This window comes from Podarcis pityusensis, assembly GCF_964106645.2.
Source record: "Podarcis pityusensis genome assembly, chromosome: 3".
In the NCBI taxonomy this organism is placed as follows: Eukaryota; Metazoa; Chordata; class Lepidosauria; order Squamata; family Lacertidae; genus Podarcis; species Podarcis pityusensis.
In genome coordinates, this window is record NC_138026.1 from 110,810,674 (window position 1) to 110,833,722 (window position 23,049).

The following is a 23,049-nucleotide window of genomic DNA, read 5'->3' on the forward strand; positions in this document are numbered from 1 at the left end:
GAGATTCTATAATGGCCCATGCAAGAATAGCTTCATATTGCAATTATTGTTAAAAACACGTGTGCGACACACTCAAGAGAACCTGTGTAGCAGCTGCTTTTAACTAATGTTCCCATTAGGGAAAATAATCAAGCTATTACATTTATCATTTATAAACTGAATCACCATGTTGGGGGGGCAGGCAGAATAATGTGAAACACAATCAGAATAGCCATTATTACCAAAAAGTTCTTTGGTGTATAGGGAAGTCATTAATTGTTTTGCCTAGGTTTCTATGTGGAATCCAGATTACACAAGTGGGCTTTGGAATTGTTCAAACATACACAATCACAACAGGAATAAATATATATATGCTCAAGCTTGAATCAGTCCCAGAAAATACTTTCAGTGGAGTTTTAAAATATCACATTCACCTCTGAAAGCTCATCTCTACTCCTCCCAAGCTTTGGTTGCTCTTCAGCAGAAGCATAAATCTCCATATTTCTAGAAATTGTGAAGAGAGAAAAAAATAATCAAGATAGGTTTCAATATTTTTGAACAAAAAAATGTAGGTACAGCATTTCCTGGGTCATTGTTCCAGTACAGCATTGACAAAGGGAGGCAAACTTCTACAGAGCTCAAACATGTTCTTTTTTAAAAGGTAGCCTGGCCAAATCAAAATTTAGACCCCACTGCAAGTCACTGTAGCAAAATGTGTTAGGTAGATAGGTAAGATCAAACTCCAAAGAGCTGAATATATTTAAAAGGTATATTGGAGAAATAATGTTGCTGCTGCCCCAAAACAAGAATAAGCAGAGTGTGTATACTGTTGTATACCAGAAGGAATGTCTCCGCCGGCATTGTTTAGCCTGGACACTGAGGTCCAGTTCCAAGAGTCTGCTGCCAGTTTCCTCATTGCCTGAAACAAAGTTACAGGGAACTAGATAGAGGGCCTGATGCCCTCCCATCAGATGTCATGGAAATAAACAACTATCTTGACTTCTAGAAGACTTCTGAAGGCAGTCCAGTCCAGTGGTACCTTGGGTTAAGAACTTAATTCGTTCCGGAGGTCCGTTCTTAACCTGAAGCACCACTTTAGCTAATGGGGCCTCCTGCTGCCGCTGCGCTGCCGCTGCATGATTTCTGTTCTCATCCTGAAGCAAAGTTCTTAACCCAAGGTAATATTTCTGGGTTAGCGGAGTCTGTAGTCGGGACGCGGGTGGCGCTGTGGGTTAAACCACAGAGCCTAGGACTTTCCGATCAGAAGGTCGGTGGTTCAAATCCCCGCGACGGGGTGAGCTCATGTTGCTTGGTCCCTGCTCCTGCCAACCTAGCAGTTCAAAAGCACGTCAAAGTGCAAGTAGATAAATAGGTACCGCTCCGGCAGGAAGGCAAACGGTGTTTCCGTGCGCTGCTCTGGTTCGCCAGAAGCGGCTTAGTCATGCTGGCCACATGACCCGGAAGCTGTACGCTGGCTCCCTCGGCCAATAAAGCGAGATGAGTGCCGCAACCCCAGAGTCGGTCACGACCGGACCTAATGGTCAGGGGTCCCTTTTCCTAGCGGAGTCTGTAACCTGAAGCGTATGTAACCTGAAGCCTATGTAACCCGAGGTACCACTGTATAGGGATGTTTTTAATGCTTGATGTTTTGCTGTGTTTTTATTATGTTGGAAGCCTTCTAGAGGGGCTAGGGCAACCCAGTCAGATGGGCTGGATATATGTACTACTACTACTAGTTGTTGTTATACCAGCAAGACAGCTGTTAGAAGGCTGTTGACAGAGGCAACAAGGGAGCTTTTAGTCCTGCACTGGGGAACATGTGGCCCTCCACAAATCCTAGATCAGCCTCCACTAGTACAACTGGTGGTCAATGATGATGGAACACCTGGAGGGCTACAGGTTCCCCATCTGTGCCCTAGCCCCTCCCAGGTTCACCAGAGAGGGTGGGACAAGCCCGTACTTACCGAGGCCAGGTGTAGTAACCCCAGTGGGTTTTCTCCACGAAACGACAGGCCTCCCAAGCTTCTTTAGTCTTTGGTAACCTTGCACTGTCATAATGCAGCCACTGGTTGTCAGGTCTGTCGCCGGCCCTGATCTCAGGAAGCTGAGGAGCTCCACCTGCTCACACACACAAAAAGAGAAAGCAACTGTTATATTATTGACCCTGTGATTCAGTTCCGGTGATTGGAACTATTTTATTTCTTTACCAAATTTATATACCGCCCTTCATCAACAATCAGTTTTTTTAAACAACCAAGACAGACAGTTGTAAGAATCTGTATACATACCATTTCCCCCCACCCTTTTCACATGAATTTCCAGAAGAAATCTGACAATTCTTGGGTGATCTACATTTTCTATATAAAGGAAAGCCACGCAGTTTGCTTTCAGATGACAATAAAACCACTAAACCTGCATTACGAACCCAACTTCTCTTTACTTCGTCAATTCAAAATAATTAAAACAAAAAGCAAGCACAAGTATAAAAAGCCCATCAAAATGTACAGTATTACCATGGGCTTTACTGAAAATTAGCTCAATCATTGCCTTTGTCGCTGAAGAACACCAAGATTAACCATCTTGGGAAGGCGGTAGGGTTCCATCTTTGGCACTTTAATGGGGACAAAACTCCCTGCAGCAAAGATCTATTGGAAAGATTTTAAGTTTCGATAACCAGCAACTTCTGGAGGGCCCTACATTACATGGCCCCGCTTTCCCTGCTCTAGGGTACAGTTCAATGAGTGAAGCATGCAACTGTCTCCACCCATCCTCAAGCCGCCATTTTGTTCCCTGCTCTGAATGATAGATCTTTGGGTTCCAGTAGAAAGAAAAATAGATCCTGCAAGCTTGAAATCTGACACCCACTATATAACACATACATAGTTCACATATACACACTAAATAAAAACTTCATGGGGGAAAAGCAACTCGGTGCTTGCGACTGTTTTTGTTCAGGACACTTACTGATTTGGAATGGGCAGATGGACAACTTCTTGTGAGGCCTCTTCAGCTGCTTGAGGATGCCAGCCACAGCAGAAATCGCCATCTTTTTTTAAAAAAAAAGGAAAAGAAAAGTTTAGCTTATGCGTTTTAAAAATTCAGTGCAAGCAACTGCTTCATTGCTATCTTAAAAAAAAAAAGCTGCCCTCCCTTTCTCTCACGCCCAATATTACAGAACTACGCAAAGAGTGGACTCCTGCCTGTTGATCCATAGGAAGAAGTGGTGTCCTTCCAAAACAATCTGCACCCACGTTTTCATCCCATCCCAAGGAACATAACTTTTTGGTTCACCCAGCAGCTTTGAGTAACTGAAAAAGCAGGCATAAAAGCTGGACTCCCCCCCCCCTTCATAGCACTAAATTTGACCCACTACTCTTCTCGTTTATTTTCTCCGAATGGTTCACCCTATGCTTCCTGTGGTTCAGTGAGGAAGAGACTAGAGTTCGGTGGAGGAACATGTGTCCTCCATAGGGAAGGCTTGAGGTTGGAGAACCTCTTTTGAACTTTTTGTGTAAAAGGAAAATAAATTAATACAAGTCATTTGGGTTGGAAGATTGTGAAAAATATTGCCTCACAGAAAGCAGATCAGTTGGGTGCCATTCTTGAGTTAATATTTTGAGTAATTTCTTTCTTACAGACAGAAAATCGGAAGTACTTTTTATTTTTCCTTTTTCTCTCATTTATTTTCTTCTATCTTTTGGTTTTCCTTTGGTGCTTTCTTTTCTCTGTCTCCCTGTTTTTAGTTTTTATTTAGATTAGTTTCTTTGATCTTATTGTATTATGAAAAAGCTACAACAAAATCTCACAAACAGAAGGCTCCGGTTTCAATGCCTGGCATCCAATGACCAAGCAACAAATGATGGAAAAGATCTCTCTTTAAGACCCTGGAGAGCCACTGTAAGTTAGAGAAAACTAAAGCTAGTAGTTGTACAGTTAGTCTGGCCTAGTGTAAGGCAGATGCCTATGTAACAATTTAAAGGGTAAAGGTAAAGGGAACCCTGACAGTTAAGTCCCGTCACGAACGACTCTGGGTTTGCAGTGCTCATCTCACTTTACAGACTGAGGGAGCTGGCATTTGTCCGCTCCGCAGACAGTTTTTTCGGGTCATGTGGCCAGCATGACTAAGCCGCTTCTGGCACAACGGAACACCAACACCAGAGCAGTGCACGGAAACGCCGTTTACCTTCCCACTGGAGCGGTACCTATTAATCTACTTGCACTTTTTGGCGTGCTTTCGAACTGCTAGGTTGGCAGGAACTGGGACCGAGCAATGGGAGCTCACCCCGTTGTGGGAATTCGAACTGCCGACCTTCCGATCGGCAAGCCCAAGAGGCTCAGTGGTTTAGACCACAGTGCCACCCACGTCCCATGATTTAGTAATGATTTACTAAGCCCTAATTCATCCCTTCACTTTGGGCTGCAGTGGAAGTCCAAAAGGGAATGTCAGTGGTGTTAGTTATCCAAAGTGGTTTCCTTTGCACACTGGGCAAATCAGCAAGCCAACATGTGTCCACAAAGTCTGACCTTTGCCCAGAACGTGGTAGTGTGGAAGCAAAATGCGTATTAACCTCATTTACAAGAACAGCAGCAAATATCACTTTGACATGTGCGAAAGCTATCATGTGACTCTACCTTTGGGTTAAGAGGAATGGGATCAGCACTGGCAACCAACCACTTAAATCCATTTCCCATTTTCTTACCTTGCGAACCACTAGGGCGTCGTGGTTGAGACATTTCACAAAGAATTTGATGGCTCTCGGAGGCAGCACCCTGTCGTCTCTTAAAAGCAGGGACAGAAAACCGACGCCAATGTGCTCAAACTTCCAGGGGCTGAGGAGGAAAGGGAGGAAATGGAATCAAATAGCCTTTTGGGACAGAGTGAATGAATGCAGTTATCAAGCACAATTTAGAGCCAAACCAATTCCTCTCCACTCCAGTGTTTGCACGCAAGAGGCCCAACTCTCATTTGGACTACAACAGCTCTAATTTTAAGGTGGTGTGTGTGGTAGTGGAGATATATGCAATTCTAATATCCACACGATCGCATATTATACGCATTTAACTTCCACAATTTCAACTACATGCAGTCAAAGGCCGGCTGTTTGAAACCCCACAAATTAAATGCAGAGTCGTTGTGAGGGGAGGGCCTTACTCAGGAAGCAAGGCTCCGTCATCTCACGGGGACTGGGATGCTTCCACGAGATCTCGAAAAAGCATCCCAGGGCTTCTGGAGCCAGCACACCAGTTCTGGAAGCCCCAGGATGCTCACACAGGAGTTTAATCATCATCATCATCATCATCATCTATTATTTCTACCCCGCCCATCTGGCTGGGTTTCTCCAGCAACTCTGGGCGGCTTCCAACAAAGTATTAAAATACAGTACTCTGTTAAACATGAAAAGCTTCCCTTTTAATGTTCCCTTAAACATTAAAAGCTTTCCCTTCCAAGGGTTTGAGTATACAGGGTTTTGCTTATACACTAAACCACTGGAACCGAACTCCTGCATAAGATTGTAAGATACGATTAATCATAATGTACTTAAAGGCATGGAGTTTCCAAAATTTAAAAAAATTAATCCCCAAAGGGGAAGGAAGATGAAGAATGTCAACAGCATTTGAAAGTCGACACTTCTGCAGCCTTCTATAATGCCCAAAGAAGAGAGATGAGATACGAATGGGGATTTTCAATGAGTTGAGGCTTTACTTCAAGATAAGGACATTGTTAAAAAGAAAAACATGAAGAGTCAAGAGGTGGTACCGTGATCCATCTTCAGACGATTTACAACAAAAATGCAATCTACTCAGAAGCAGCTGCTGAGCGAAACAATCAAAATTTATTGTTAGCTAAAGCACGGGTGGAGGACCTGTGACTAGGCATTTGCAGGACTAGAAATGCCATCATCCCTAACCATTGGTCAAGCTGGCTAGGGCTGGTAGGTGTTTGGGGAGGGTACCGGTTCCCCATCTCTGAGTTAAATTATCACATTTTTCAGCTCTGATCCTGTAAGACCTGTGGGGGAGTGGTACTGTCGTGTGTCAAAACATCTGGGCTGAATCTTCTTTTGATTCCCTTTTATACGAACAGAAACCTTGAAAGAAAGCTGTTTTATCTGCCACAGAATTTAGAATGGGGACTGGGAAAAGAATCGCACAGAATAATCTCACAATCCTGTCTAAAAGTCTCTCAAAGCCAGAGCACAATTTACGTTTTGGAAATGAAACACGCATACTTACAGATTTCTTTGATCCACACAATCTAACAGTTTGTTAATCAGGTTTTCATAGTTTCTGAAAATGAAAAGAAACATTCCTATATTAATCACATTTAGGACCTTAATAATATGCAGTGTGCCTCCTCTGCTTCTGCTACCTGCTAAAATAATGCAATTCTTTGGGGCAGCCGCTGCATATGAAAGACTTGCCACAAGGTGCCTTACAAGAAAAAATTAACACCACATTTTCCAGTTTGTCTATCAACCCAAAGACAGACATATTGAAGTGTTCATGAATAGACAAGACAGTCATTAGATTGTTTTTTTCTTAGAAGCAAAAGGGGCAAAGACTAATGAACAGCAAATGAAGCTTTATACACATTCCGGAAAAGTGAAATTATTTATTTATTGAATTTATATACCACACTATACCCGGAGGTCTAAGGGCAGTTCAAAGGAACAAAATCAGTCTCTATCTGGAGTCAGGGCCCGGGAGTCAGAGGCTGGCTGGCTGGCTACTCCCTGTGTCTCTGGCATCTGTGCTCTCCTGCAGTTACACAAGCACAGTAAAACAACAAAAGCAAAACAAAAGAACCACCTTAAGCTGAAAGTTGGGAGCCGCCCAGAGCGGCTGGGGAAAACCCAGCCAGATGTGAGGGGTATGTATGTATGTATGTATGTATGTATGTATGTATGTATAAATAAATAAATTACTGCAAAATAAAATGACTAGTTAAGTCATATCATTGCAAAGTTAAGTAAATTAAACTGTTATTTTTATACTATGGCCCCGGTACACTTACTGAGAGGACTCCGCATTCCTTTCTTTCTGTCGCTGAATTCCCTGTTGGAGCTCCTCTGAACTAAGACTCGTCCAGTTGTTCTGCAGAACCCCCGACTTCTGCATGAGGACAGCGACCTCAACACATTTCTCCGGAACCTGGCAAAGTAGGGAGATGCAAATGAAGTCTCTGACACAACAAGGACATTCCTCCCTAGGGAAACACGCGGCATTTTATGGATTCAAAAGACCTTCACCGCCACACAAAAAACTCTCTAAAATATATATTCAGTCTATCAAATGAATAATACTGCTTTTGGAGGAATATTCCAAAAGCCCAGTAATCCTAGCCCCTACTTGGAGCATCATTCCTAATTTTTTGTGATCATCTACGTACCGTATTTTTCACCCTATAGGACACACATTTCCCCTCCAAAAATGAAGGGGAAATGTGTGTGCGTCCTATGGGGCAAATGAGGCTCCTTGGCTTCAGCGATAGCAATGCGAAGCCTCCAAAGCCTGCGCTCCGGAGGCTTCGCGTTGCTTTCACTGAAGCCAGGAGAGTCTGCTCTTTGAGGCTGGCGGTGGGGGAAAGCAGCGCTTCCCCCCCCGCCAGCCCCACAAGCTGGGGGGGGCAGCGGGAAGGCACGCGATGCCTTAGCGCTGCTCCCCGACCTGGCTTTGAGGCTGGCGGTGGGGGAAAGCAGCGCTTCCTCCCACCACCAGCCCCACAAGCTGGGTCGAAAAGCCCGCAGGAGCTGCGCGCTCTTTAAAGAGCGTGCCCCTCTTGGGGGCTTTTCCCCAAGGAGGGAGAAGGGACTGACTGACCGAGTCAATCCCTTCTCCCGTCTGCATGCTTTTGCGGGAGGTGGGGGAATTTCCCCATCTCCCGCAAAAGCCCACAGGAGGGAGAAGAGCGCGCTGCCCTTTAAAGAGCGCGCTGCTCTTGGGGGCTTTTCCCCGAGGAGGGACAAGGGACTGGCCGTTTCAGTCCCTTCTCCCTCCTGGTCGAAAAGCCCGCAGGAGTCGCGCGCAGCTCCTGTGGGCTTTTGCGGGAGGTGGGGGAATTCCGCCACCTCCCGCAAAAGCAGGGAGAAGGTCTTGGAGTAGTGCACAGAGTTGCGGGGCGGGGGGAGTGGGAATCATATTTTTTTCCTTGATTCCCCCCCCCCCCGAAAACTAGGTGCGCCCTATGGGCGGGTGCGCCCTATAGTGCGAAAAATACGGTATCTCTGCACTGCATCTTCCTCTCCACTCTCCCAAAGGAATTTAGCCTTTTTGAAAACTGTAACTGCACAAATGCTTTAAAAGTTATATTTTCACATCCCTGTCAGAAACACCTCATATAACAACCATCCAAATGTTCTGTTCCTGTAGTAATTATCTTAGAGGCACCTAGTCATTAATGATAAGAATAAGAATAATAATTTGTTATTTATACCCCGCCCATCTGGCTGAGTTTCTCCAGCCACTCTGGGCGGCTCCCAATCGAGTGTTAAAAACAATACAGAATTAAATCATTAGCTGCGGCTCCCCAACACGTAACAAAATACATGTCATAAGGGCTTCTTCATGCTCCGAGTAGCTCCACAATTCACCACTGCTGCATGTACCTGGGTGTTCAGCTATGTGCTTCCCACAGTATCTGGGCTGTGAGTTTCATGGTAAGTGCAGACAGGGGTTTAAAGTGTGGGCCTCATACATGCCTCTTCATGGGTCCCTGTGGTATTTCCCTCTGCTTTGCAACCCAAAAAGGCTCCCAGAGCAGGTTACAAAGATCTGCTGATGCGTCACCCATGAAAACGCAGCAACTGCCTGCTGCTTTGATCTGGAAGCTCCTTGACTGTAGCACATCCATTCCATAGCAAGCCCTGCACCAGATGTAAGCCTATTTGACCCATTTTGTGTATTACCACTGGCAGCACAATCGTCCAGCAGGAACACAAAAACCGAGCGGGGTCTATTCTGGATGGTAAATCAGTTATGAGGAGCGGCTGGTACACATTTCTCTGCTGGCATACTGTCCTGAGCCCCCAGTTTCACGAATCCTGTGGGAACCGTTTAATTTTTGTGCACAAAAATTACTTGGTTGTCTAGCATGCAAACGGTTTTCATTCATGACGGCAATCACTCTGCCGGCATAACGTTGGAAGCAGGAATGAATGAAGCACTACCTTGAACCCAGTTTGATTGGCCCTGGTGGCCCACCCTCAAGACTCGCACATGCCGCTACTGGGTTCCAGGATCATCATGCAACCGCTGGCAATCCCTTCATCCAGTTATTCCTAACAGTTGCTTAGTGAAGAAGATCTTTCATGCTTACTGTAAAATCCAATCCTATTGTTTCATACTGCCGATGAATCTTCTCTGCAAGGTCATCAAATAGTCGGACTATGGATGGTTTTTCCAGAGACATTGCTTTGCTAAGTCCAGAAGAGACTATTGCAGGCCAGGTTTGGACAATGCAGTCCCAGTCATGAAGATTTGCCAGACACACCCCACTGTGGTTTCCAAGAAGGCAATACAAGGCACCCTACAGAAAAGAGGTTTGAGGACACATTTATTAACCTAGAATTGATTGTATAGCTTCAAAGAACTGCAGTAAAGTATGTGTACTGTTAGGTGCTTACAGAGTCGTCTATACAGTTGTCATTTCAGAAACACTAATTTAGGTGATTTATTCTATGAGGCAGCGGCAAGGAAAAGTTCCTGCATCATTTTACCTAACAGTAAATATGCAGCATACTCAATAGGGACAGGGTCCCATCAGCAGAAGCCCTGTGCAAGGACTTCTGCTTGTGTAACAGGGCTCCCACCAATCCACATGCCCAAAATTGGCTTTTGGGGGGGAGGGGTTTGAGAAAATCTCCAGAATAATGTTCAGGGGGATCATTCTATCTGGCAAGCTGCAATGTTTGCAGAACCGAATGTCTGTAACACCGTGATGCTGAATTACACCCTATACGCTTCTGACATTACTTTTTAAAAGCAGCTCTTTCATCTTAGAAGCACTTGCTTCACTCTTCCAAGGCTGCAGACACAATGCAGAAGCTTGTTCTTCTAAGCTATTGCTCTGCATTCAGATAATATTCTTCTTCACAACTAACTAAATGGAAAAGAGGAGATATTTGCAGTTGCACGTCTCTCAATCCCACAAGCCCCCAACTAATGCAAAAAGTTGACGGAACACAGTTAATGGAATTAATGTGGTTTTAAAAAATTGGTTGTTTTCCTTATGTTGTTTTCCTTGTCATCCCATTTTCCTTTGTGGCATGTTTTATACTGAACAGTGGTACCTCAGGTTAAGTACTTAATTCGTTCCAGAGGTCTGTTCTTAACCTGAAACTGTTCTTAACCTGAAGCACCACTTTAGCTAATGGGACCTCCCGCTGCCGCCGGAGCACGATTTCTGTTCTCATCCTGAAGCAAAGTTCTTAACCTGAAGCACTATTTCTGGGTTAGGGGAGTCTGTAACCTGAAGCGTATGTAACCTGAGGTACCACTGTATCTCATGAAAGCCACTCTGGGCTTCATATTTTCAGCTGAAGAGCAGAGTAAAAATAATAAATGACTCCCCTTTACAGAAACATTGTTCCAGTCCTTTTGTTACCACATCCAATCTAATGAATTTCATAACTAAGGGTTTAACTAAATAAGGAAGACTAAGTTCCTTGAGCCCGTTCTACTGGATAAAAACTCCACCCTCCCATCTCACCCCACATTCAAACCAGTCCATGTTACAATGATTTAGAAAGGTGTCTGTGCTCAGGGTTTGCAGAATGTATTAATAAAACGGCAGTCTCTGAAGAACGTGGGAAACACATTAGATTCAGGGGAGAAGGCAAGTCTTCGGTGCACTGACATTAGTGTCATTTGTTTTTCATGATTACTGCAATTCACTACATACTGCTACTTACAAGTCACGCCACCACTTCAAAGTCATGCTAGCACAACTTCCACAACTTCACAAGCCCGTTAATATGTGCATCACATAATACAAAACAGGAGCCTAGGAAGAGACTGAAGATGCGCCTGGCTTACTTTAAACTGCTGCTGGGTGACATCGCGCCCATCTGGCCGCAAAAACTCCAGAACCAAAGGAATGATGTCCCTGCAACAGAAGTTGTAAGTCCCCAGGGCTGTGAAGAACGCATGCTGAGCTTTGTTTCTGACCTAAAGAAACAACAAACACAGACAGTTGCACAAAAGCTGAAGACAGGAACTATAAACTTCAATTAATGAATGTTCTTCTGCACTTGCTTGCGTTTCAGGCTGACTCCTGGCATTTTATGAGTCTCCCCCTTTGGATTATGCCACGAGGGACAGGAACCACTAGCCATTAGCCCAGGCTTCCCCAAACTCGGCCCTCCAGATGTTTTTGGCCTACAACTCCCCTGATTCCTAGCTAGCAGGACCAGTGGTCAGGGATGATGGGAATTGTAGTCTCAAAACACCTGGAGGGCTGAGTTTGAGGAAGCCTGCATTAGCTAAGCATCTGCAGAGGAGGAGAAGGGCAATCCCTATGCCATGTGAATGGAACTGCCCATCTCCCCCCCCCCTTTTTTTCAACAGCTTTCGGGGTGTCCTGGTTTTTACTTTTTGAAATATGTCAAACCCTAACAGAGCTGGCGTCATTGCTCCTGACGAGAATGGCAGTGGTTGAAAAAGTGGCCAGTCTTTTGCCAAACCGAAAGAATATCACTGAAAGCTAGCACACAGTGCCTTCGCGTAGGTTTTTACCCTAAAAGCAGAACAGATCTGTATGACCTGCAAACACTAGTTTGAAAGCCAACCCCATTAACACCCTGACTGCAGAAAATTGACATACCCAACATATGCTTACCTGGCCATATGAACTTGTGGACAAACGCAGGAGGTCCCTGATCAAGTCTTGGTGTACTTTTTTATACTCACAGCCTTCAACAGTGAGTGTTCTTAGCTAAACAGAAAAGGCTAAATTAGAATACATGTGCATTTGTGTGTGTTCGTTATAAATGTAAGGAACATGCGTAAACAACAAGGCTTCAACTTTTTTTCAAATTCAAAGGTAACCAACAAGCAAACACTGGTTGTAAAGAAAGGTGCATTACCTCGTGCTGCAACATGACTCTGTCAATCAGCAGTGCTCTGATATGCTGTTTTTTGCCTTGAAGCTGAAAACAAGCAAGCAAACCCGTTAAGTACATGAAAACAGTTATACATGTTCGAAATCAGCTTCCTGCTTTTTCCTCATTTTCTCAGTTCGTCTTTCTCAGTATGTCCTACTGGTTAGCAACAAAGAAAACCCTATTCAAAGATGGCAACTGGCAGGTGAGATCATCAGTTGCTGCTTTACAGTGTCTAACACTGACAGAGCAACAGGAGCTCACCCCGTTGCGCTGATTCGAACCGCCAACCTTCTGATCAGCAAGCCCAAGAGGCTCAGTGGTTTAAAACACAGCACCACCTGCTCCCCCTTTACTGCCCTTCAAGTGCATACAGTTGGGCAAATTTTCTCAGAAAATGTGTCCTGTTTCACAATGGGTCTGCTGCAATGATTGGCAGCTGTGCAATTAACAGCGGTTCAATTCAGCATCAACCTCCTATTCCAGTGATGGCTAAACTTGGCCCTCCAGCTGTTTTTGGACTACAACTCCCATCATCCCTAGCTAACAGGGCAAGTATAACTATTGCACAACAACTATATTCCTACCCCACCCTCACCCCTCTGCCTTCTGAATGTGGTTCATTTATTCTGAAAGATTGTACGACAACATCCTGACATTAATATGAATACATTTTTTTCAACAACATGAACTGCTAGGATATTTTCCTGAATATGTGTGTGTTAGTGCTGAAAAAAAGTATCGACAATTTGCTTCGTAAACAATTAATATTAAGTTAAGGTCCTATGTTTCCGTGTGCGGCGCTGGTGCTGGCTTGCCAGATGCAGCTTCGTCACGCTGGCCACGTGACCCGGAAGTGTCTTCAGACAGCGCCGGCTCCCGGCCTCTTGAGCGAGATGAGCGCGCAACCCTAGAGTTGGTCACAACTGGCCCTGATGGGCAGGGGTACCTTTAAGGTCCTATGTAGCCCATAATTTCTTCCTGAGAGCTTCAGAAATGCCACTTTAGATAGGCTAAAATACAAACCCTGTTCTCCATTGATTTTTTCACCAAGTTGAAGCTTTTCCACCGCGAATCAAACTCATGCTTGTGTGACCCTTGGAAATGTAAAAGGTCCCCAATGATCTGCAAAACAAGAACTTGCATTATATAGAGCAAATCCACCCGCCCAGCTTAAAATGTCAGAAAACATGCCAGACGTTATGGCTTTACCTTTATGATGAGAAACAAAGACTTTGTATCATCCTCTGAATGGTCAAGTATATAATCTATCGTGGTAGAAAGGAAAATCCAATTCAGTAGGACAACTTAAAAGTGTTAGTTCATACACTACTGGACACTTTATTTAAAATGCTTTATATAAGAATGGAAGCAGGCGTAAATCGTGATTGACTGTTTATTATGTTTCCACTTCCATCGCCAAAATTAGATTTTAAATCTGCATTGAACTACAAACCTTAAGCCATAGTACGGGTGCAGGAGGACAAAAAGAAATGACTAAAAACGCACTTACGTAGCAGTTTCCTTGTGATTTTGCTGATGGATTCCCTGTAATTCGCTCTTGACAGATCTAGATAAGGTAAGACCAGTCATTACTTATAGTAACGTTACTTATAGCTCTACATTACATGATGCTGCAAGATGCAGGTCACTGGAAAGCAGACATGCCAAAATAAACACAAAGGCAGATTTCATCGAACAGTACTAGATGGAGGGCATGAAAGGATCCATACAAACACACATACGTGCATGCCTATGTTCATTAGGCATATATTTACACACACACTATCTCCATTGCACACATGTCCCTGGTATGTAAACAGGAACTTCCCCATCCTTTTCAGTGTCCAATACAATGCCACACATGTACATTTATGTGTCCCAAATACTGGAGTACGTAATTCAGGCTGATTAGTTTTTGTACTGGTAAAAGGTAAAGGTAAAGGGACCCCTGAGTATTAGGTCCAGTCGTGACCGACTCTGGGGTTGTGGCGCTCATCTCGCTTTATTGGCCGAGGGAGCCGGTGTACAGCTTCCGGGTCATGTGGCCAGCATGACTAAGCCGCTTCTGGTGAACCAGAGCAGCGCATGGAAACGCCGTTTACCTTCCCGCCAGAGCGGTACCTATTTATCTACTTGCACTTTGAGGTGCTTTTGAACTGCTAGGTGGGCAGGAGCTGGGACTGAGAAACATGAGCTCACCCCATCGCAGGGATTCGAACCGCCGACCTTCTGATCGGCAAGTCCAAGGCTCTGTGGTTTAACCCACAGCGCCACCTGCGTCCCTTTTTGTACTGGTACGCAACACAAAATACAAAATATGGAACCAACTTACCATAGTCAACACCAGTATAGAGTTTGATCTCTTCTAAAGACACTAGGCTTGGGACCCTGCAGGACATACAATGCATCCGCACCATTGAAACAAAACATCTGATGCACTTTCCCAAATGCGTTTAATCATTGTTAACATTTATGAAGGCTAAGAACAGCTGCTACTATGATTTTCTGTAATTGAATAAAAAGCCTTAAGAAAACTGGCAAGACAGAGAGGCCAGGCCAGGCTTCAGTTGCTGGGATTTATGTATGTTACGTTTTATTGTTTTTAATGCTCGTGAGCCACTTTGGGGGTCCAAGAGACAGCACAAAAAACTTGGATAGACATCAGTTTTATAACACTTTTAATTAGTATTCATCTGTTGCTTGTTTTGCTTGCATTTTTAAATTTTACTTTATGTTTCTATTTTTTATAAACAAGCCTTAAAATTATTCATAAACAGCAGTTTATAAATGCATTAAAAAAAACAATGATTCCCACAAGTTGTATTTTGGTGAGATGTTTGACTAGTTTAGGTCTACGGCAATAGGTATGTGCTAAATAAGGAAATTATGGTAGCACCTTTACAAGAATGTTTTCTTCCATATGAGAAGCTTTCCCCTTTAGCTTGCTATGGGGTCTATTACTTATTACCTGCCACAGCTCAGTGAGTGGACAGATGCACATTTGTGTAGGACAGACATCACTATATCCTTCAAATTCCCTGAGATAGCAACTACAAAACAGACACATAAATAGATTTCAAAAAACTAAGTGCAGGAGGCATTATTTCTTTACGAGAAACCAATGTATGCTGCAATCCTATGCCCACTTACTTGGGAGTAAGTCCCACTGAACTCAATGGAGCTTACTTCTGAGCAGGCAGGAGGAAGAGCTTAGTTGGTTAGAGCATGGTGCTGATAATGCCAAGGTTGCAGGATCGATCCCCTTATGGGACATCTGCATATTCCTGCATTGCAGGGGGTTGGTCTAGACGATCTTCAGGAATTCCTTTCAACTGTAGGGTTCTATGTATAGACTGAACCATCAGTTATTCAGTGGCTTTGGTCAGGAGAAAGTTTTCAGCCACCCAGTGCGAAGAGAACTTGCTGATGAAAAGCAGAGCTTCAAAACACGGTGACTCTCTCTCTCTGACTAGTCACTATGGGATGTATTGGGTGTTCTGAGTACATATGATTCTAGTGTAAAACTAATACAAGTTTTACACAATCCTTTGTGACATCGGCAAGTATCAGCGTGTGATTTTTTTCTCTAGGCCACTCTACATATGCATTACCTGTGCAAAACAAAGTGTACTTACAGGTGCTCTACTCTGTTTCCTTTCAGAGGTGGCAGAATGTTCCCGGACCCGATCAGGCAATTGTGTACTATAGAAAGACACTGCTGCACATCATCTCTGAAAGCAAATGTTAAATGTATTTCAATATTTAAGGTAAGCAAACCTAGTTTTAGGTGGAGAGAGGGTTATTTGCAGACATGCCCACTAGAGGGTACTCTTGGGTAATCACGCAATTCCTGAATCCCAGAAGTCTGGAAAATATGACTACTGCAGCTACAGACTCATTTATAGCACAGTGCATAATCTCCCAGATCCGACACACAAACCACACACGCCAGCAACAATTGGATTTTAAAAGAGCACTGGAGATTTTTCAAACTTAAGTTGCTGGAGGGTTATGTGATCTCCCAAGGGGACTGCAGTGCGCAGGGACTGGCAGGATGAGTTGTGAGAGGTACATGCTGGGGAAACCCCAGGGAAGGAAGGCTTAAGAGCCAGGGAAGAGATGAGGGGACACAGAAGAGAGGTCAGCCGGAGAAGATTGGGAGAAAGTGCCAGATGCTGGAGTGGCAACAGGGTTTAGAGAGCAGGAAGAGCCTGTGATGGGGAGCAGTTCAGACCTCGAGGCTGAAGCAGAGGAGGGGGTTCAAGAGGCAGCTGAAGGATCCCTCTCCTGCTGCAACAAGTTCGCCACTCCACCCCACCCCACTCCAAGAATGCATGGAATAATCAGGAGGGCAGGACAGAAGCCAGAGGTGCGCAAAAGCAGTTTAATACAGCTTGGGAAACATCCAGGCAAGGAGGAGCCTTGTGGAGAGATATGGAAGGCAGGGACCTTCATTCCTGGCAACTGCGCCAAAGGGGCAAGAGCTACTGGGAAAGGTCGCCGAGTTGTAGATCCGTTTCCTTTAATAAAAAGTTAACTTCACTGACAACTGGCTCTCTCTCTCTTCATGCTGACCTGCATCCGGAGAATTGTGTTAACCCTTCCCCCTCCAAATGCAACACCACTCTGAACCTGCCGCACGGGCGGCAACTAGCTTGAAAATATTGTCCCACTGACTCCAAGGGAGGCGGTTCTCAAGCCTAATTGCCACACTGGAGGGCAAAGGGCAAGCAGGGGATAGGGATGCCCTGAGGGGCACATCTGGCCCACTGCTCAGACGTTTCCCACCTCTAGTTACTTAGAGCGTAAGCTTTGTTGAGAAAATACACCAAGTAGCATAAACAGGAAACTTGATTTAAATCAACTCAGTACTAGCAAGCTCCATGATTGAGCAGAAATTAGAACCTGGATCTCATTTACCTGGACAGGTATATTCGCACTAAACCACACTGGCTCCCTATATAGGGTCGCATTTAACGAAGTCATCCTATGATCGAACTTATGCAGAACAGATTTTGGGGTGGGGAGTGCAGGGGGCAAAGGGGAAGCTTCATTCTTTAAGTGGAAGTCCTTGCATGAACCCATTATGTGGCAGTTGGGAATGCTCCAGTTCAAACCGGGAGCCACACACGATTCATTACTGGAGGGCATTTCACATGTTACATTTTTGATATGCAAGTACAAATGTTCTGAACTGGGAAGTCCTCAACTACAAAGTCACCAGGAGGACTTCGGCAAGCCAAAATCTTCAAGAATCCAAGTGAAACACATTCACACAACAGATGAGCAGATTATCAGGGGTACCAGCAAATTAATGCATACGCCAAGAAGCTGAATTGGCTGAACTGCACAATAAAGATGTGTCTGCAACCACATCAGGTTTGCAGAACACCCACCAAGCCCCTCTGCAAGCTGACAGCCAGTCTACCTGTGCAAATATTGCCAACCCAAAATGTGCCTGTCTGTTAAACTCTTGAGAAAAACCCAGCCACCAAATACACTTCTACAAACCTGGACATTTCAAGATTTCCATCTGCGTAGCTTCCTAGCTTGTCAAGTTCCGGCTGCAGAAAGGAATCCAGCAACTCAAAGGAAAAAGCGATCTCTTCGGCTGAAGGAACATGCCATTGGATGTCAAGTTTCCATAGATCCCCAGGCTTCCCCCAGTCCTGTAAACATAAGAGAAGAGTGCGCATTGCGCACTTAGTGAGAAAGGTAAACATATCACATGTTACACATGAGGGTAATATTTACTATAGACAAAAGAGGGTTGGCACCAGGTGCCCTGGGCAAGAGGAACGCATCACACACAAAAATATCTTAGAAGGTAACAATTTGGGATAACTGAGAGGAGAGCCTTGCAGCAAATTTTGAAAATAAAGCTCACTAGCAACCTTTTTCGGCCCTTCTGGACAACTTTCCAACGGCCACATGAAAGTGGTGGGAGGGAAAATAGGCAAAACTGGGTGGAGCTAATAATTTAAATGTTATCTTTGTATAGTAGGCTCCACCTCCCATAGAAACAAACAAGAGGCATGATCACAGTTCAAGGACATGTTCCAGCCAGAATAATGTTCGCAGACTTTGGAACTGCCTCCCCAGAAAAGTTAGACAGGCTCCCTCCTTATGGTCCTTCCACCAGCAGATGAATCGTTTTTTGTTCCAATACGCTTTTGGGAACTGACTGCTTTTAACTGCCTTTATTGTAATTAGTCGCATGATTTTTATAGATTCTATGTGGTTTTACTTCTAAAAATGTTTAATTGCTTTTAATTATTGCTTTTTCTATGATTTTACTGGCTCTCATTTTTATACGTGAGCCGCCTTGAGTCCCATCAGGGAAAAGGGTGGGGCATAAACAAACAAATAGTGCAATTTTCATCAAGGACCAAAAAGCAGGCAACAGTCCTTGAGTTGCTCCTTTAACACAGACTTTTCAAGAGACAAGCAGGCGCCTCACTTGCCAGGTTTCAGCCAGTCCAAGGTAGCAGCAATTATTTTTCTTAAACACTGCTGCCTAGTTGACAACACGGTTACTGCCCACATATTAAAAACAGTAACTTATTGCCACCTGTTTTTAGTTCCAGTGAGAATCAATGTTGCTGTCACTTTATTTTGATTTATTATTCTTTTGTGTTTTAATATAATGCTTCACTGTTTCTTCCTTGGGCGTCAACCATTTTCCCACAAAAAAAGTATCAAATGTAACAGGTATTTTAGGACTGTACAAAATAACCACCAACGGCTAAAGTTGTTGGACGTGGGAGATCATTTCAGATTCAGCTGCCATGAACCCACTGTGGCCTAACATAGTAAGCAGGTTTGCCCTATGTTTTTCGTACTGACAAGCAGTCCTAACCATCTTTGGACATGCACTCACACCGGCAGCGTGTAAAATCTGACAATCATGCCGGGAATGATGCCAACATAATGGTGAAAACTGCTCCTATCTATACTGATTACATTACACATGCCTAGGAATGATCTGGACTGCGAAGATGGACAAAAGGTATCACTTGAATCGGTGAAAATTAACCGGAGCCGGCTTCTGATTTGCACCCTAAAGTTTTGTATGAAATTGGGCGCTCCAAGTAGCTTCACATGTTACAAGACCAATAGGTGCACTTTGTGTATACAGTCGTACATCGGAAGTCGAACAGAATCCGTTCCAGAAGTCAGTTCGACTTCCAAAATGTTCGGGAACCAAGGTGCAGCTTCCGATGGGCTGCAGGAAGCTCCTGCAGCCCATCAGAAGCCGCAATGGACGTTCGGGTTCCAAAGAACGTTCGCAAACCGGGACAATCACTTCCGGATTTGCGGCATCCGGGAGCCAAAACGTTCGTCTTGCAAGGCATTCAACTTCCGACTGTACTGCAGAGTACAATACAATACACAAGAAGAAATCTTTGATTGACAGTATGCTGCATATAACTTCAATGGAGAACTGGCACACATGTAGTAAAAGAGGTTGCATCCTTTTCACACACTGTGGAGAACAGTGCAGAGACATCGTTTGAGGCAGCCCCTAGATAATGAGCTGATCGACAATGCATTTAACATTAAGCTTTCACTTCTAGAGACTGTTTTTTTGGTGCGTTAAATGCCCATTCCCTTGAGGTGGCATGTGCTAGAGAGAGCAAAAGCATAAACATAAAATTTCTGTTAAAGATTGGCACTGCATCTTTCAATTACACTTTCCATCGCTGCTGGGGGTTAGGTGAATCCTCAAATAAACGCAAATAAAATAATAGTTTAGATTCTTTTTGAGAGAAAGAGAAAGAGAGAGAGGTGGGGGGAAGGGGAATTCTCTAATCCTAAGTAAGTTAAAATCCTTGCCTTGATAGGAAAGTATTCAGAAAGAGGCTTGTCAAAGCCACCTGGCACACTGCAGTATTCTGTGGGGTAGATAAGTGTAGCAGAACGAAGAAGGTGGTGCAGTAGGTTACAAGACAGAATGTAACCCTGCTTACAGGTTAAATGGAGGGTTCGCTGTAGAATCTTCAAAAGCTGCTCCCTGTACGGCAGCAACTTCTTCCCATCCACACGAGTGATCTAGCCAAAGAGTTGAAACATCGGAAATTAAATATATCATCAACAAAATAGGAACGCGACACACAGGAACGCAAGCTCTGGAAGAGAAAATCAATGCATCTTTTGCATTTTGAGTGCTGCAGCTACTCTAAATAGGACCCAGGTACCAACCCAGCCCCACCAAACGTGCCCGTTGCAAGTTTTGCTTGATTTTTTTGGAGCCCTTTGCTCTTAACTGAATCTGTCTGACTCTCAGGCACCCCCTTGCAGCACCTGGAACTGCTCTTGGAACTTGGCTTTTGCATTGCCCCAAGGATTTGACTTCAGACCCTGGCCAGACCTTGCCTTTTAGATTGCCCTCGTGAGTGAACTTAGGACTGCTAGCTTTGGCTAAAGCAGGACAACCCCACCTGCAAACTGCATATATGCTGTTTTGAGCATCTCGGTTTAACAGTTGGATATAAAGGTAAAGAAGAAGAATAAAGTGAATTTCCAAAGGAAATCCGTCGCAAAGGGCTGAAGGAAAAGGGTGTGGCAATGAGAAATTTTCATGTGCCATTACGTTGCCCACAGGATGAACATCTGGGAGCAATGCTGCAACTGCTGTGTTCCCACTTAAAGCACTGCAGCTGCAACCTTGATAGGGAAGCTTTTGTCTCCCCGCTCGTCCTTCAGGATAAAATAAGGATCTAGCTGTCACTGCTCAAAACAGGACAGCAGGCACTGCACTGGGGTAATCTGACACAACGCCTTCCACTCTGTCTAGACAGTTTATTCTCAGTCACAATGCTCACAGGCTTCCCCCTGTGTATACATCACATAGAAGGTTCTGCATAGAAAAGCATTTATTTAAAAGTACTCAATTTTTTTACCGAAAGTAAGTATGGATCAAGTACACAGTTGGAAAATAAAGCATTAAAAGCAGCATTCTCTATAATACCTCCGACAGAAGCTGAAGGTTCCAGAGGAGCTCTTTATCTAACTCTTCATCACGCAAGACATCATCATCTGGGGGGGAAAGCATCAAGTTATAATGTTATTCCACTTTCATCAGCAATTTCTTATGGTCAACATAACAAGTTGTTGTTGCTGTTGTTTTAAAAAAAGCATATTCATGGCTTTTGCACAGGATGGAAAGAAGCCCACCAACAAATCACATAACAGAGATGTGGATCCAAAGGCAACACGTGATGTGATGGTGGTTTAAGGGGATCTCTTGTAAAAATTATAGCTATGTTGTTGTTTAGTCGTTTAGCCGTGTCCAGCTCTTCGGGACCCCATGGACCAGAGCACGCCAGGCACTCCTGCCTTCCACTGCCTCCCGCAGTGGGTTATACGCCTTGAATCAATGTTTTTGAACAAGCTAGAAACACTGGAAAGCACTAAATTTGTGATTATTATTTTTGTACAGTTAAGTCAATGAAGGCTGATGTGATCTGTGATTTGATTTGCCAGAGTGTGTGCAGAAAACCCCCCACAAATCTTCAAAAGGACCCATTTTACTGGATCCGGCATGTGTAGTCACTTTCTCTCTGGCATACAAGCAATTCTTTTTGTGACTCCGGCAACACCACACTTCCAACGCCTCATCCCACCCACCCCGGTTTTCCTTTCCCCTGTCTCCCAGATCCCTTTCCCTCCCTACTTTCTCAGTCTGCTTAGGTACTAATCCGAGCCTAGAAAAGCAAAAGAATGAGTGTTGGCTTCTGCCCCAACTTCCTCCTCCAGCAAAATGAACTTTCTGCGGTGAGGGGAAGAGGTAGCCACACTCATTGCCTCATAACAAAGAGGACAGCGACAGGATTCACAGAAATCAGGTGAAGTCCTCAAGGCCACCACTGTGCCCGCAGGCACGACAATGGCAACTCAAACCTTAGAAACTGAACAAACCCAGTTAAAGGCACCCTTTCCTGCTCTCAGTTGTCTTCCATAATAGCACTCAGCTGAAGCATTAGTCATTAGACAAAAGCTGATAAAACTAATAAAAACTGCACAACTGACCTGGTGGAAACCCTTACACATGTGGTTCTCAATTGTAAACTATATGCTGATCTCCGCCAGCAATTTCTAGATCAACTCTGTATCCTCAAATGGAAACCAGAGTCAGAGGTCATGCATTTTCTATTACTGGGGAATGATCAGGAGCTCACCAAGTTAGTGGCGAAATATCTCTATTTGGTTTTTTGTCGTCGAAATACACTGCAGACGTCTGATCTCCCGGGAGACCATGAGATGTGACGACAGACTGCTCTGCCTCATTACTTTTAGCAAATGTTTTGTGCCACTGGGGAAGGGGTAATTCTGTATTGATTTGTTTTGGATGTTGTATGTGATGCCAATAAAAGGGATAATAATAATAATAATAATAATAATAATAATAATAATAGTAAAAAACAAAATACAAAATAGTGCCGGCACTTCAGGGGCTTAGATGCTCTAAGACTGTTGCTGGCAAAACTCATGGTTGTTTTGGGCAAAGACTCTGTGTGGATAGCTTTGGTTTTAATTTGTGTACTGAAGTCTCTCTTTCCTACAAAGCCCCCTAACAGATGCATTCCCGCCCCCACCCCCATTAGGTTGAATTTCCCTCTTCCACTGCCCAGAAGGCGGGTGGAGTGGGGGGAATGAGAACTTTAAAAAGGTGGGAGACTAAGGACTACTCAAAAACTGTTGCTTATGAATGCAACAAACATGTGCTCACGTCTACATGTAGCACACAAGTACACTTGCCCTGGGACCAAGATTGGCTTGCAACTCTCTGTCAAAGGTATACTTGGTTGTAATGCCAGGTTTGCCTGGCTTTCAAAGCACTTGTGTCTAACGTGTTTCCTACTGTGTATTAAGGCGTAAAAAGGTAAAGGACCCCTGGACGGTTAAGTCCAGTCAAAGGAAACTACAGGGTTGTGGCACTCATCTCGCTTTCAGGCCGAGGGAGCCC

The 23,049-nt window shown here is 44.3% G+C and overlaps 1 protein-coding gene across 1 annotated transcript in view; it reads right to left on the reverse strand.

Moving 5' to 3' along the window:
* Positions 1-23,049, reverse strand: part of LOC308474485 (proteasome activator complex subunit 4) — a 201,365-nt gene that overhangs the window by 19,255 nt on the left and 159,061 nt on the right. The window contains exons 15-32 of the mRNA XM_081000810.1: positions 21,052-21,119; positions 19,917-20,132; positions 17,592-17,749; positions 15,716-15,811; positions 14,413-14,468; positions 13,591-13,647; positions 13,290-13,345; positions 13,104-13,202; positions 12,063-12,125; positions 11,816-11,911; positions 11,014-11,145; positions 9,296-9,505; positions 6,995-7,131; positions 6,214-6,267; positions 4,680-4,809; positions 2,944-3,025; positions 1,944-2,097; positions 414-483 (exon numbers count right to left, since the gene is read on the reverse strand). Coding sequence (XP_080856936.1) covers positions 414-483; positions 1,944-2,097; positions 2,944-3,025; positions 4,680-4,809; positions 6,214-6,267; positions 6,995-7,131; positions 9,296-9,505; positions 11,014-11,145; positions 11,816-11,911; positions 12,063-12,125; positions 13,104-13,202; positions 13,290-13,345; positions 13,591-13,647; positions 14,413-14,468; positions 15,716-15,811; positions 17,592-17,749; positions 19,917-20,132; positions 21,052-21,119 — 1,934 coding nt within the window. The remainder of the gene's footprint in view (positions 1-413; positions 484-1,943; positions 2,098-2,943; positions 3,026-4,679; positions 4,810-6,213; positions 6,268-6,994; positions 7,132-9,295; positions 9,506-11,013; positions 11,146-11,815; positions 11,912-12,062; positions 12,126-13,103; positions 13,203-13,289; positions 13,346-13,590; positions 13,648-14,412; positions 14,469-15,715; positions 15,812-17,591; positions 17,750-19,916; positions 20,133-21,051; positions 21,120-23,049) is intronic.